Genomic DNA, 14,278 nt, shown 5'->3' with positions numbered 1-14,278 from the left:
GCCATCCCATTTGCCAGCAGAGCCACAGGGAAGTTGCAAGGAAATCAAGAGCAGTTTGGTGACATTGCAAAATGGCACAAATGAACTTTTGACTCAGGGAATTTTTCAGAAATGCAGGCTTCTTGCTGTTGTTTGACACAGGTACCTCTGCAGCCAGCGCAGGCTTTGCTTTTCTGAGGTGACAGTCAGATTTCTGAAACCCACCTTTAAAATGTCTGCTGTTTTTTATAAGCAATGACTTCATTTTATTAGCTGGGAAAAAAAAAATAAAGCAAGTGTTTCCCATGGATAAGGGCTTCAGTTACACTGCAGTTGTTCTGTAGAACCTGATCTTCAATCAAAAAAAAAAAATCACTGACTGAGTAGGGTGGTTAATATCTCCCTGTTATAACTTGCATATTTTTCCATTCATTCTTACAGCAATTTAGAACAGATTTAAACCCCAGGAGATCATGGCTGGGCCACTCGCGAATATTTATTTTTCCTTAAAATCTCTAAAATGCTGACATATTTAAGGGAAATAGGCATTTGCCAGGAGCCTTTAAATACCTGTCCATCAGAATGAACAGAAGTGAAATGTCACTGCAGACGACGGTGGAGGAAACTTGTGCATGGGCTGGTTCTGCCAAAAGCAATAAGGTTGAAATGTGTAACACAAAAATGACAGATGCCAGCGGTGCGTTGCAAAAGGCCAACAGCATATATTTTAAACCTGGTGTGTTGAGACTGAGACAAGGGGGGGACACTGTTTCCATCAGGGTGGTTTTACGCTGACCTGACATTTCTGACCCAAACTGAATAAAACTGAAATCCAGAGCCACAAACTAACTGCAGGTGCTCGAGGTCTGTGGGCTGGAGGCGGGCTGTCCTTAGCCAGCCAGCTTCGTCAGTGCTGCAGAGGTGACGTGTAAGTCAAACTGATCCTCTGCCATGATTAAGTTTGTGACTGCATCTGCATTTCAGTCTTGTTCAGGTGAACAAGTTAAAACAAGACTGTCTCAACAAGTCCTGAATGTAACATCTTGGGAACTCCAGTGTGAAATAAGAAATAAAACCCTTGCTTCTAAACTGTTGACATAAATTCAGCTAGGCCTGCGGTATCCCTCCTGCTGCAGAAAGCACTGTGATTGCTTTATCACAGTGACTGCAGGGTCATTAAATCTGTGGTGCAAGGAGCTCGTCTGCCTAAGAGTGCTCCTCTAAATGCTTTTCACCTTACCATCAGTGCATGCAGTGCAGAGACATGAGAAAGATGCTGTGTGTTCGTATGCCTATATTGATTTTGGTCATGATAATTGGAAATAATTACTTCTGTATTATTTAAAACAGAAGGTGTTCTGGAATCTATGTCTGTTCAGTGACTTGGCCAATGTTGCTTATTTCTGTGATCAGAGCAGAACCCAGCACATGTTGTACCAGTGTTGAGACTGTCTTACCAAGCGGGCAGTGCCCATCTCCAGGACAAAGCCGGCTGAGAGGAGTACTGGGTCAAAGCCTACTCCCCACCAGGTGTATAAACTCCATTTAGTACTGGTCCAGTGCAGTGAACAGATGTACTAGAGAGACCAAGAATGTAAAATAATATATAGGAACTGCAGGAAAATTCTGTATGTTCTTCTCCATCTACTCTTTCAGTGCCATCAGTGATGTATAGAGCTGTAGATCTCAGCTTGCGGTCCCTTAACTAAAGACTGCAAAAAATCTGGTTATTGTTTCAGACAGCCGGCTGGGCATGAGCCAGCAGTGCCCAGGTGGCCAAGGAGGCCACCAGCCCCCGGGCTTGTGTCAGCACTGGTGTGGCCAGCAGGAGCCGGGCAGGGATGGGGCCCCTGTGCTCGGCCCTGGGGAGGCCCCACCTCGAATGCTGGGCTCAGGTTTGGGCCCCTCGGGACAAGAAGGCCCTGGAGGGGCTGGAGCGTGTCCAGAGAAGGGCAGCGGGGCTGGGGCAGGGTCTGGGGCACAAGTGTGCTGGGGGGCGGCTGAGGGGGCTGGGGGGGTTTAGCCTGGAGAAGAGGGGGCTGAGGGGAGCCCTTCTCGCTCTCTGCAACCACCTGAAAGGAGGCTGTAGCGAGGCGGGGGTCGGTCTCTTCTCCCTGGTAACAAGCGATAGGACGAGAGGAAACAGCCTCAAGCTGCGCCAGGGGAAGTTTAGGTTGGACATTAGAAAAAACTTCTTCACAGAAAGGTCTGTCAGGCCCTGGCACAGGCTGCCCAGAGAGGTGGGGGAGTCACCATCCCTGGAGGTATTTAAAAGAAGGGCAGACGTGGTGCTTGAGGGTATGGTTTAGTGGTGGCCTTGGCAGTGATAGGTTAGCGGTTGGACTCGATGATCTTAAGGGTATTTTCCAACCTTAACAATTCAATGATTCTATGATTCTATTGTCATGGTGAAATGTAACTTTTAATTCTGCCACCTTCTCGTAGGTCCTGGTCACCATGCTGATTCACGCTTGTTTCTTTTTTGCCTGCCTGCCTGTGGTGAGCCATGTCTGGGGACGAGTGGGCCAAGGTAAGGAGCCCTCCTGCCCTTGCTCTGGGCAATTCCCTCTGGTTTGGGTTTCACCTGGGTTAACTTGCCCAGCCCGAGCCCTTCTTGTTGGCAGTGGCTCTGCATGTGAGGGATGTCTCCAGTCACACGTATGATTTCAGGGGACTACTGTGCTCTGATGTCTGTTGGTGAAGCTCCAAACAGCCCATTCCCACACATGAAGAGCACCAGGAGATCAGGGGCCCATCTGGGGAGAGTATCTCGATCCCTCCCCACCCTGCAAAGCCTGTCCTCACCACTGGCAGCAGTTCAGCGTGCTGCTCCCTAGCACCAGGAATGCATTTCACCCTGTATAAGCAATGAAAAGTGTTTGTGATCTGCAAATGGAGCTTGAGAAATAGGAAGAAAAAGCAGTTTTGCTTCTGTTAGTGACTGCATCTGTCCTGCACTCTGAAACTATTGCTGTGCATGTATATGGTGATACGTGGTGCAACATCTGGATAAGAAAGCACATGAGGTGCATTCCTCCTGTAATGTATAGGGCTCCCATAGTACCACAAATGATCAGAAAATATCTATAGCACTGCACCATAGCCTTTCTGATGTTGAAGATCCACCTTTATATTATGTTTGAACCTTCTGTAGAAGTGGTCAACACGAAGGTTTCTAGAGAGGTGATGGCACTTCAGAGTTATCTTCCAGATCAGCCTCTGAAGTTGTTTGGACTTAACTCCCTCTCAGCCAGAAATAAAGGTTACAGCATCAAATAGCACACATCCAACACAGGGAAGGGAAACAGTGGAGCTTTCATGGTACTGGGGTTCATTTGCATCCAGCATATAATGGTGCTTTAGAGGATGCTGTCCTTTCTGATCTGTCTGGGGACATTCTTGCCTTTTTAGCTTCCCGGCTCCTAGAGTGATGGCTGAAGAGCTGGACCACACTTGGCCAAAAGAAGACAGCTCCATGTTTAATCTAACTATGAATTCCCCTCATTGTTCCATGATCTTTTACCATTTCTCTTAGGCATGATTCTGGGATTTTATTTTGCCCCTCACCCTTCTTACCCATGTTTTCTTTCTTCCCCTTCAGATTTGCCTGGGGTGAGATGTGAATCTGAGCTTTGTTTCCCCAAAATAGTTATCTGCTTGTTGGGCAGCCTGCAGGAAGTCATTGTGTGGAAAGGTTAAGGGACAGATGTTGGGCTGAGACAAGCAAGTCCTCAGTGCCAGCTTTCACTGCTTCCCTGAGCTGTGACTTCATGGCAAAGATGTCAGGAGATGTCTGGACATGCTACAAGACCAGATTAGGGACCTGAGGAGTCTGTTCAACAGTTTGTCAACACTGAGCAGGACACTCCAGGTCACCCTAAGCTTTTTTTAATGAGTAATGGTAAAGGGAAAGAGATTGGAGAGACTGCAAATAGGGGAGGGCATTTGAGTGCAGATGCTTATGGTGCGCAGGCAAAGGATGCGCTCACTCATTGCAAATTAGGGCAGCCTCCTGGAAAGGCAGCTGTAGGTAGTGTCAGGAAGGAGAGGAGATAAATCTGCTGAGTTGCTGTCCTATATCCAGCCAAGTGAAAAAGTTTCATGCGGTGACATTTGTATGACTGTACAGCTGTGTTTTACCAAGGAATCATTGTTTCAAAGAGTGACACGTGAGCTCAGACATCTAGCTGGGGTTTAAAAGATATCCATGAAATTTGGAGATGATAAGGGAATGTGCTGGTTTTATTTTTACCTTCTTGTCTGATATTTTCTTCTTTAGGATTTGTCATTTAGTTTGCTGCTTCCTGCAGCAAACAGATACAAGCTGGTGCCCGTGAGTTATGGTCCTGCCAGGAGCTGTAACTTACACTTTACCAGGTTTTCTTTCTTTTCTCTTCTTCCCCCCTCCCCCTCACACCTTTCTTTTAAACATAGCTGGTCCTTGAAGCTGCTTCTGAAATTATCTTTCTGCAGAAATATGGATCCATCACCTGGGGAATTTCTGTATTTCTCAGCAGCCCAAGCCTATCCAGGAGCCTCATTGAGCCCTTTTATGCTTCCTGCCCTCCCATTTCAGATGTTTGCACTAAATACACTTGCTGAAACAAAACATCCTGAATGAAAGCTCCCAGGAGAGCCCTCCAAGATGTGAGGGGTGCAGAGAAAGCCCTCACTTCTGTAGGAGTCTGTTTTACATGTTTGCAGCAGTATATATTAAGGTCTCGTTCAAGTGCATGAGAAACTCCTCTTTGCATAAGGTGGAGGCTGCAGGTTTGCAGTGACTCATAGTAGGTTTCCTGGCAGAGGTGCAGGAGCTGCTGTGTAGCGTCAGGGGATGCTAAGGGCTTACATGGGATGGTGGAGGTTTCCTTTGCTCTGCAACTGTTCCTGTGTCCATAAGGGAAATGGCATTTGTATTGTTTTGTGTGTGCCTGTGCAGAGGGAGGAACTGCATCCGTAACAGCATGGACACATCTCCTCTGCAGGGTCAGGCAGGCTGAAACTCACTGTTCTTTCGGAAGACAGGCTCCAAATGAAATGGAAAGAGACTGAAGGGAACATCAATGGCTACAAAGTTCGGGTAAAGCCCATGGCAGGTATGTGCTAATGCACCGGACATCAGACCCAGCAGAGACCTGAGTATGAGTAAGGGACCAAGCTTCACTTTTTGACTGGTGGACAACAGGACTTAAGTAAGAGCATTATTTAGACCTTAAGGTGAGAGAGGTGAGGTAGAGGGAATTATCTGCTGGTTGTTCTAGTTTCAAGTGTTGATTACCTAGATCAAATCGTTCCACTGGGCTGTTCACACAGTATGGACAAGAAGCTTTTCTGGCTGCCATGAGAGCAGTCCATAGTGCCATGGCAGTGCAGGCACAGTCCCTCTATCTCTCATTCACAAGAAAGAGATGAAATTCAGCTCTCTTCATCCTAGGGGAAAGGCTTAGTCAGAAAGTTTTTCTCTTTGGGACCGTGTAAGGAAAAAAAAAGTTGAGGAAAGGTTCATTGCCTGATTCTTCTGTGGAAGCTCCCAGATCTCCCCCCACCTGCCGGGTCACAGGATGGGAAGTCTTTGACCTGTGTGTGTGGGGCTCAGCCCCTTTGATACCTACCCCAGCCAAGCTCCATCTCTCCTTGACTTCGGACACTGATCCTGGTGGTGTTGGAAGGACACGATGTCCTTTGGCAGGGAGCAATGGTTGGAGGCAACCTTAATCTTGGCTGGCATTTGGTTTTCAGTCACTGCTGGTCTCCCAGCGAGGCAGAGAGGGGAACTGCCAGGCAGGAGTGCGTGCGGCAGAGCTCTTGTGATCATCCACCCGCTTTTAGCTCATCCCCCACCTGTTTCCCAAAGCAGGAGGTTTCTCATTCCTTCCCTGCCCTGCTCTTCCTTGTGCCTCAGCTCAGCAGAGAGCGATGAGCATCCCGGGAATGCAGGAATCCCCACTGGCATTCCTGGCACATGCCTGAGGCTTTCCCTCTGCCTAAGCTGGGGAGCTCCATCTCTGGCCCTAGGCATGAGCACAGGAATGGCTGGGTGAGAAACACAACCATCTCCATAGTTTAAAGCTTGTAGACCTTTCTTACTCAAAGGATTTTACGGACATAGTTTGCCTCTCTCTTGTGTAGCACAGAGACCGTGGTGCAGCAATTTGCAGAGCTGTCCCCCTCCATCTGCTCACTTCTGCTCCAACACATGGATTTTAAAAAACTAAACGTTTTCAACTCTGGATTGGGAAAAAGAGTAAAAATCAGAGATCCACAAAATTAAAGAAAGAAATAGGAGTTGACTGAGATCCCTAGGCAGACATTCCCTGCATTTCAGCAGTGCTTATGCTACTGTCAGCTTAAGTTTAAGCTCTAACAGGCTTCATCCCACCTCAGGGGACTCGGAACAAGAAGTCATGCTGAAAACCAAGACTCCGAAAGCCACAGTGGGGGGGCTGAGCCCTACCAAGGCATACACGCTGCAGGTCTATGTACTCAATGGCTCCCAGGAAGCCCTGTTTGCCAAGAGGAAATTTGTGAGTAAGTAGTGTGCTACATTCTACCATTCAGAGAGCTCCTGAGGCTCTTGGAGATGTGGCTCCTCAGAGCTCAGCCTTTGGCATATGTCCTGTAGACTGTGCTGCAATCAGAGATCCTGTTACTACTTTGGTTGCAAGGTTAGAAAGAGGGAAAGGTGAAGACCCAGGGGACAGACCGTGACTCACAGACCTGTCTAGGCTGACTCTCTTTCTCTGTTTTTGGTCTTTCTACAGTAGAGGAACTCAAAAATGCATCCCAGACTAGAAATAACCGAAGAAACTCAGGAGCTGCATCAGGAAAGAATCTCACCTCTTTGGGAAACTCAGCAGTCGAGCACAGTGGGGTGGCAGAGGCTACCCCACCACCCCTGAACACTGTATTGACACAGCCAGGTGGGTGCACTGACCATGCGGATCCTCAAAGAGGATCTCAAAGCAGATCCTTTGATAGCAAGCTGTTCCCTAAGTACTGGGGCTAATGGTGCTTGATTTCCTGAGCTCTGTGTCCCAAGGTTGGCTGCAGATGGTCTACAAGAAGGTGTGAACCTTCCTCTATGGCTGAGGACTGTATATAACTATAAATTCTCATGTGTCTGGCAACAAGGTTTGCACGAGTTCAAAAGGCAATGTGTTGATGGAAGAAAGATCTATCAGGGCCATTATACAAAAAGACTTGCACTGGCTCAGAATGTTTCTGAGTCACGGATTGCTGAGATCTGGAGAGTACAGAGGGTATTGGGTGCCATGGTATGTTTTCCCTGATTCATATTTTATAAACATTCATTATTTTCCATCATCAAAGATAATGGGAAGAACAAACTTTTGATGCAATCCACTAATAACACTATTATTAACTCATGAGTCCATTTACAGCCCTCTCAGAAAGGCATGAATGGAGACGGTGTCCTTCATCTAGCTACTTATTTGCATAAAGCTTGTAGGGCTTTTATTCTCTCCGAGTCCCTACACCTCTGTCAAATGTGGTAAATCAGCCGATGAGTGGAGCAGGTTGCATGGGGATAACACAGCTAGGGATAATGTTTTTTTTCTCTTTGAGGCACAGCAAAGGACAGAGCTGAAAAGAAAAGGCAGAAAGGGACTCAGCCAAAAGGCTCAGGAGAAACAATAAGAAACCAGCCCAGCGTGGAGGCTGGCGTGACAGAAGCAACACCAACAACCACAAAATCATCCCAGCGCACTCCTGGGAACCCCGAGCGAGAGACTCTAGGAAAAGAAAACCCCACAAAGGATTCATTGAGGCGAGGTGAGAGGGGTTTCAAACATGTCTTGTTCCTTCCTCCCTACTGTTTTCCCTAACACTCATTGAATACAAGCTTTCCATCCCACTCCCTGTCACCAAGATTTTCAGGAGTACAGTGCTGCTGATAGTGCTTTCAATTACGAGGTCATGCTTTGGGGAACTGTCGGCATCACTGGAGAAATTTGGAGTTCTGTAGAGCCTCACAGATTTTAAGGCAAACTGGAGCTAGGCCAAAAATTCTTTCCAGATGATTTAATTTCTTGATTTGCCACTATTCTCTCTCTTCATGTTGCCACCTCCCCCTGCTTCTGACAGATCCATGTAAGAATTTGTATTCTTCAACAGACCCCCCTCCAGCCACGGACCTGTCCAAACCTTCAGAAGGGGAGGAGCGTCAGTGATGTTTGTTAACCAGCCTGCTCCATCTCCTGGACTTGTTCTTCATGTCTCACAGATAACTGATCCATGATGATCCTTCAGGTTCATCTGTTGAGGCTATGGCAGGGCAGATGGCTCGCAGCACTGCTGAAGCGGTGGGAATGGGATTGACCAGAGCATCCTCATTTGATCCCTTGAGACTAGTAGGAATCCATGGCTGTGAAAAGAGAGAGGAGAGTAACCTCTTTGCAGCCCACTGGTTCTTGATGGGATCATCTACTTCCCTCCACCAAAGGTGGAAAAAAACCCATTTGAAAAATATTTGGGGAAGATGCATTTGATCAACAACATGCCCTATCTTATCCTCAGTTAAGCTGCAGGCCTGGGGTGGGGAGAAAAGCAGGGCCTGAGTATCTGTGACGCTAGCAGGTTTTTACAGAGAGATTGGATGTAATATAAAGCCACAAAATAATTATAGCCCACAGGGGATCTTGTGATGGAATGGAATTAAGCAATCACCTGCAATTCTTGGAGACTTAGGCTAGATAAAAGGGAAACACTGGGCTCAGGTTGAGACTTAATGGAGCTGACAGCTTGCAGAGAGGCGTGCTTGGGTGAGGCACGCACTTCCTGACAGCTTTAACCCATTCTTTGCAGAAATGCAGCTGTGTATCGCTCGATTTCTTGGTGATGAGATGGGTTACCTTTAGCCACGTGGTTTTCCCAAGATTCTGGGATGTGTCAGGCTGGCAGATGGTCCAGTCCACCATCCAGACAAGGCCTTACACTGCAGATTTACTTTTTATCTTAAAACTGAAGCAGTTTTTCCTCCTTTGCAATTGCTTCTCACAGTATCAAACCTTATACCCCCTCCCAGGTTCCCAGTTTCAGTGTGACACACCTGCAATGACAGATATCGTCCTGCTTGTGGATGGATCCTGGAGCATTGGACGCAACAATTTCAAGCTCATTAAGGAGTTTCTGAGCAATTTGATTTCTCCATTCAGTATTGCACAAGACAAGATAAGAGTAGGTAGGATACTCTTCTGTTTTCTGACCTTGGGAAGTCTGTATTTGAAGGGGCCTTGGTCTCTGTCCCTGTGGTTATTTGCTCCTCTGAGTGGGGTCCTGCTGCTGCTCTTGACAGCTTTTCCCATCTGGTAGCAAGCTCTGGCCTCTAGTGGTTGTAAGAAATAGCTACGCAGTGAACAGAAGCAATGTCTTCTGGGCAGCACCAGGTCCGGCACTGATGCTGAGACACATCTGGGATTTGCTGCCTACCTCTGATGAGGCGCTCGGCCTCTGCAGTGCTGTACAGACACTGTGGCAGTGCTGCTTGGCGCTGCTTTGATTTCAGCTAAGAACGGTGCTGCTTCTGGTTCTGAGTGATTCTGACTCCAGCAGGTGACACTGGCCAGGTTGTGCATGAAGGAGGACAGTGTAAATCCTTCCTACCCCTGGAAGTCTGACTCTGGTTAACACTGAGACCTTATCAAATGTTTTGCCCTCACACTGCAGGGGTGTCACTGTACCCAGCGGGGTCTGAGGTATCATCTTGCTGCCTGCATGACAAGGACTGTGCGGAGAAGAGGCTGTAGAAACCAAATCTGCTCACCCACAGTCCCATTCAATATTTTGAGTCATCATCCCATGGCAAGCCTGATGCTGCCTCCCCAGAACGAATCTCCTCTTGCAGCTTACCTTGGCTTGTGTGATGCCAATAGCTCTTGCCTTCCCAGGGCTGTCCCAGTACAGCAGCGATCCCCGCACAGAATGGGATCTGAGCGCTTACTCTACAAGGGACCAGGTGCTGGAGGCCTTGAGGAATTTGCGGTATAAGGGTGGCAACACCTTTACAGGTAACTCCAGCTCTCAGGTCTCTGCTAAATGATCTGTGTGGCTGCAGTGGGGAAAGCTGTTCCCATGGGATGACCTCCATGGGATCCAAAGCCACTGGCAGCAGAGAAAAGAGTAAAAGCAGGGGGGTTGTCTGCAAGGCTGTAGCACACCATCCATCTCTGCTCCTCCCCAGGTCTAGCACTGACCCACGTCCTGGAGCAGAATCTGAAACCAGATGCTGGTGCCCGGCTGGAAGCTGAGAAACTGGTAATACTCCTGACTGATGGAAAATCCCAGGATGACGCCAACCTGGCTGCTCGGACGTTGAAAAACCTGGGCATAGAGATATTTGCCATTGGTAAGATCACAGCCATTGATAAGCTGTCGGACTAAATCAACGTACTTTTGACCTTCTTCAATTTGAAGGTTGTGTTCCCTCAACTTTGATAGGAGCATCCCAATGCTTTAAAACTAAGGTGATGGGTAAGACCTCATTACACTGCGCTAAGATGAAAATTAACTCATTTATTCAGCACAGGCAGTGTCTTCAAAAGGGATTTTGTTTATTTAGAAAAAACACTCATTCACGTGAGATATTTCACACCTCCCATCCATGAAGACCTTTGCAGTCCTCAGAGACCTGTGCCATGAGAACAATATTCTCAGCTGTGGAATTAGGCAAGACAACATTGTATTGGGGAGGGCAGGAGACCTTCTTTATAATTACTGCTGCTCACAACTTTCCATTTCTCTGTGTAATAACATTATCTTCTTTTTGCTACCCAGCAGCAATAATGAGGCATAAAGTGGCCTTGAGCAGCCCTGTCCGTGATGACTAAACAAGTCTGCTAGACTAATATATGGGCAATAAAATTACACAGAAAACTCACCTAAAATTGCAATCTCCAAAACTTTAAGTGCTAATTTATGTTGGGAAAACACAGGCAAGGTTTTATTGCATAGGGTTGTGTAGCTAAGTGGCTGGCACTGTGATTTCTCTCATGGACTGTGTGAAGCTGCTGAGCCTCAGCTCTATGTTGTACAGCACAACAGACTAACAGACTAACAACTATGTACCTGAAATTACTTGGAGTTTTGCACTTGGAGATTTGTTCCTGGCTGGGGTCTTTGCCTTTCCTCTCTGGTCAGAAAAGATAACATTGTTTGGTCCTTCAACATCAGGACCTGAGTATTAATCTCAATAATGCCTTGGTTCTCACTGCAAGAGCAAGGGGAAAGGAAGCTAGCAAACTATTAAGGTAATGGGCTTGGACTTGAGGAACCAGGTGGGATCCCTGTCTAGCATTGATACTGCTTGGACAATGCTAGGGTGACCTTCAGCCTAGCACTGGGAAGCAAAATAAGTTGTATGCTGTGGGGCTTGGTCTGCAGAGGGTTAATGAGGACGCAGAGCAAAAGGATAGGGGTGGAGGATGCTCTGTGATAGTCAAGTTCTGCTAAAAAAATGGCCTGCTTATTGCTCATCCCTGACACTCTTGAAATGTAATGTGAAGTTCTGATGAACAACAGACTCTCTGTGGGGAGTGCTGGCACCTCATAAATATAAAATTGTTTTTTATTCACTCACTCATTCCCCAATTTATGCCAACTGCCTCTTAGGGTGAAAAATATCTGCCTTACTGGTAGTGAAGCCTGCAAGTGATGTGGAGGCAGGAAAACAGAAGAAGGATTCACTAGACTGTCTCCAGGCTACAAAAGACCTTCTGAGCCTGCAGAGCTGAAAGCCCTTCCCACGATGGCCTGAGGCTGTTGCTGTAGGAAAGCCCAAGGCCATTCTCAGATACTACCACCCCACTGGAATGGCTGGGAGGATCTGCTTGGAGAGCAGGGTGACGGTGGACCCATCCTGCCCGTGAACAAACAACACAGAAGCAGGAGGCAGAAGCTGCTGCTCTCTGGGGAGTTTTCTCAGTCTCATTCTCTGCTCTGGTTGCAGGGGTGAAGAATGCGGATGAAGCAGAGCTGAAGCAAGTGGCCTCGGAGCCGCTGGAGCTCACGGTGTACAACGTGTTGGATTTCCCACTGCTGAGCTCTCTGGTTGGCAGGCTCACGCAGGTCCTGTGCACCAGGATCAAAGAGAAGAGCAATAAGGAAAACACAGGTGAAGTGAAACTTCCTCAGTGAGGGCTGAACTTCCTTCTGCTCACCATTCACCTTCATTACCATCAGGACTGACCCTTTCTCATACCTTTCTCTCCATGTGCTCCACCACCCTGTCAGCACCACCTAACTCTTCTCCTCCACTGCTGATCTCCCTGTGCAGCCCTCTTGCTGCCTGACAATGGTCCTTGACACGTCAGTGTGTTGGCCAGTTTCTCCTGTGATCATTGTCTTCTACAAGACCCTCTGGATGCAGTTCTTCTACTCTCACTCCACTGAAGACTCCCTGCTGACTCTAACAAGTCACAGAGAGACGTTACCTGTAGATGTTTCCGTTCTGATGCTCTTGGTTCAATTATCTGGTTTTGGCCTGTGAGCCATTCATGGCCTCCAGCCATTCCTACCAGGGGTTTGGATAACTCTTGGTGGATATAATCACCTAATGACAATAACTATCACTGTAGGGAAGAGGGGTCGTCTTTTCCCTGTTCCATTAACATATGGTGTGATAAATGTGTTCTAACCATCTCATTTTCTGAGTTTCTTCCAACTAAGAGGAGGCAGAGAAAGCAGAAAAGCTGATTTGAGAATATAGTAGGGAGAGTGTACAGAGGAAATGTGGAGGTAGAAAGAGGAGATGATAAAACATCTAAAACCATTTTTTTCCTCCACACTTTACTTTAAAAGGTGGATCTCCAAGGCATTTTCAAGTTAAAACCAAACAGCCTATTTCTTTCCTTTGCTAAAGCAGCTTGTAGGATGAACAAGAGAGTGAAGAACCACTCCAGATGGTAGCTTAGATCTTCAGGAGAAGTATCATGTACATATTTCCATCTCTCTCTGCTCTAAGATTGGCCTAAGGAAAATGGGAAAGTCTAACTTTCAAGCATATTTTTTTAAATGCTCTGGAGATTCATGTAAATAAATTGATCAATCCTCATTAATTTGTACTTATTTGATATAATTAGACATTTTTCAAAGGAACAGATTAGGCTAAAGAAAGATGTGTTGCTCAGAAAAAGAAAGCAAAATACCTTCTTCTTGTTCATTTTGACAAATTTTCATGCCTGAGGAAAGCTGGGTCATCTTTTGGATATGCACAAAAATGCAGATTTCTGTTGAAAAAATATTCCCAGCAAAATACACAGCCTGTTCTCCATGGAGTATTTATGTTCTCTGTATGCCCAGTTTTAAAATATTTATTTCAAAGCAGTTCAGAACAATTTCTGTACTCTGTAGGGAAGAAAATTGTAACTTGATTTGAAAAATGTCACTCATATTTATGAGCTGGAAAGTACATTTGGCATGACAAGTCTGAAGTGAGAGAGTAACTCTGCTTTTAATTCCTAGGCAGCACTGTGAAAGATATCCCTGTGAACACGGGTCCCCAGCTGAGCCCAACTGACCTTAAAATATCAGCTGTGACCTCTAAGAGCATGCACTTGACCTGGAGTCCTCCTCTGAGACCACCAAAGAAATATCGGATTGAGTATTATCCATCTAAGGGTGGTATCACCAAAGAGGTGAGAGACCTTTCTCTGGACATCTGAGACTGCAGTATCTTCCAGATGGTGGCTGGGAATTTAAGTAGGCTTGAGTAGACAAAGAGATGAAGGTAGAGATGCAGTTCTTGTGGGACTTAAGCTAAAGCCAGAGATGAAATTAAACGCACGTTGAGTGTAAATGTGATCAGCTGATAGGATGACAAGATAGAAGAGGACATCAGATAAATATAATCTTGCTAGAAATACTGCAAGCCATGCCAAAGCCAATTTTTGTCTCATGCAGTGTTATCCCCTCCCTAAAGCACCTGTTTTGACTCAGAGGACACAGGTACACAGAGCTGTCCAAGGATGCTCATCTGTGATGGATATGACTTAGAAAAGCAAATTCAAATTGTTGATGGGTTTCCACTGATTTCAGTGAGAGCATGATTAGAGTCTTGTGCTTGGTGTTTGCACAGATCCCAGCCTTAGAAGACAGGAATGCTTAGTGCCTCTTACCTCTGTATTCTGGGAAGATGCTAGCTGGCACAAAATTCAGAGGGCAACTGGACTTCATGTTTCTGGGCACTGATCTGCCGCAAAGAAGCCATGCTTGCTAGCGAAGGCCAGTTCAGCCATTCCTTTGCTAAAGAGTGGCTAGCACCTTCCTGCCTTGACAGCCCTCCTTT

At 46.7% G+C, this 14,278-nt stretch overlaps 1 protein-coding gene across 3 annotated transcripts in view; it reads left to right on the top strand.

Annotated features, from left to right (window-relative positions):
* Window positions 1-14,278, top strand: part of COL20A1 (collagen type XX alpha 1 chain) — a 52,167-nt gene that overhangs the window by 2,106 nt on the left and 35,783 nt on the right. For 2 of the 3 annotated variants that reach the window (XM_075109192.1, XM_075109190.1), the window contains exons 2-11: window positions 2,425-2,509; window positions 4,965-5,075; window positions 6,364-6,507; window positions 6,741-6,899; window positions 7,564-7,770; window positions 9,023-9,178; window positions 9,885-10,004; window positions 10,178-10,342; window positions 11,942-12,106; window positions 13,456-13,628. In XM_075109192.1, the coding sequence (XP_074965293.1) occupies window positions 2,437-2,509; window positions 4,965-5,075; window positions 6,364-6,507; window positions 6,741-6,899; window positions 7,564-7,770; window positions 9,023-9,178; window positions 9,885-10,004; window positions 10,178-10,342; window positions 11,942-12,106; window positions 13,456-13,628 (1,473 nt within the window). In that variant the 5' untranslated portion in view covers window positions 2,425-2,436. The remainder of the gene's footprint in view (window positions 1-2,424; window positions 2,510-4,964; window positions 5,076-6,363; window positions 6,508-6,740; window positions 6,900-7,563; window positions 7,771-9,022; window positions 9,179-9,884; window positions 10,005-10,177; window positions 10,343-11,941; window positions 12,107-13,455; window positions 13,629-14,278) is intronic. The other variant, XM_075109191.1, reaches the window with a different exon arrangement.

Source organism: Phalacrocorax aristotelis, chromosome 13 (genome assembly GCF_949628215.1).
Source record: "Phalacrocorax aristotelis chromosome 13, bGulAri2.1, whole genome shotgun sequence".
Lineage (NCBI taxonomy): Eukaryota > Metazoa > Chordata > Aves > Suliformes > Phalacrocoracidae > Phalacrocorax > Phalacrocorax aristotelis.
The sequence above is the reverse complement of the archived record's forward strand: the minus strand, read 5'-3'. Positions and strand labels throughout refer to the sequence as shown.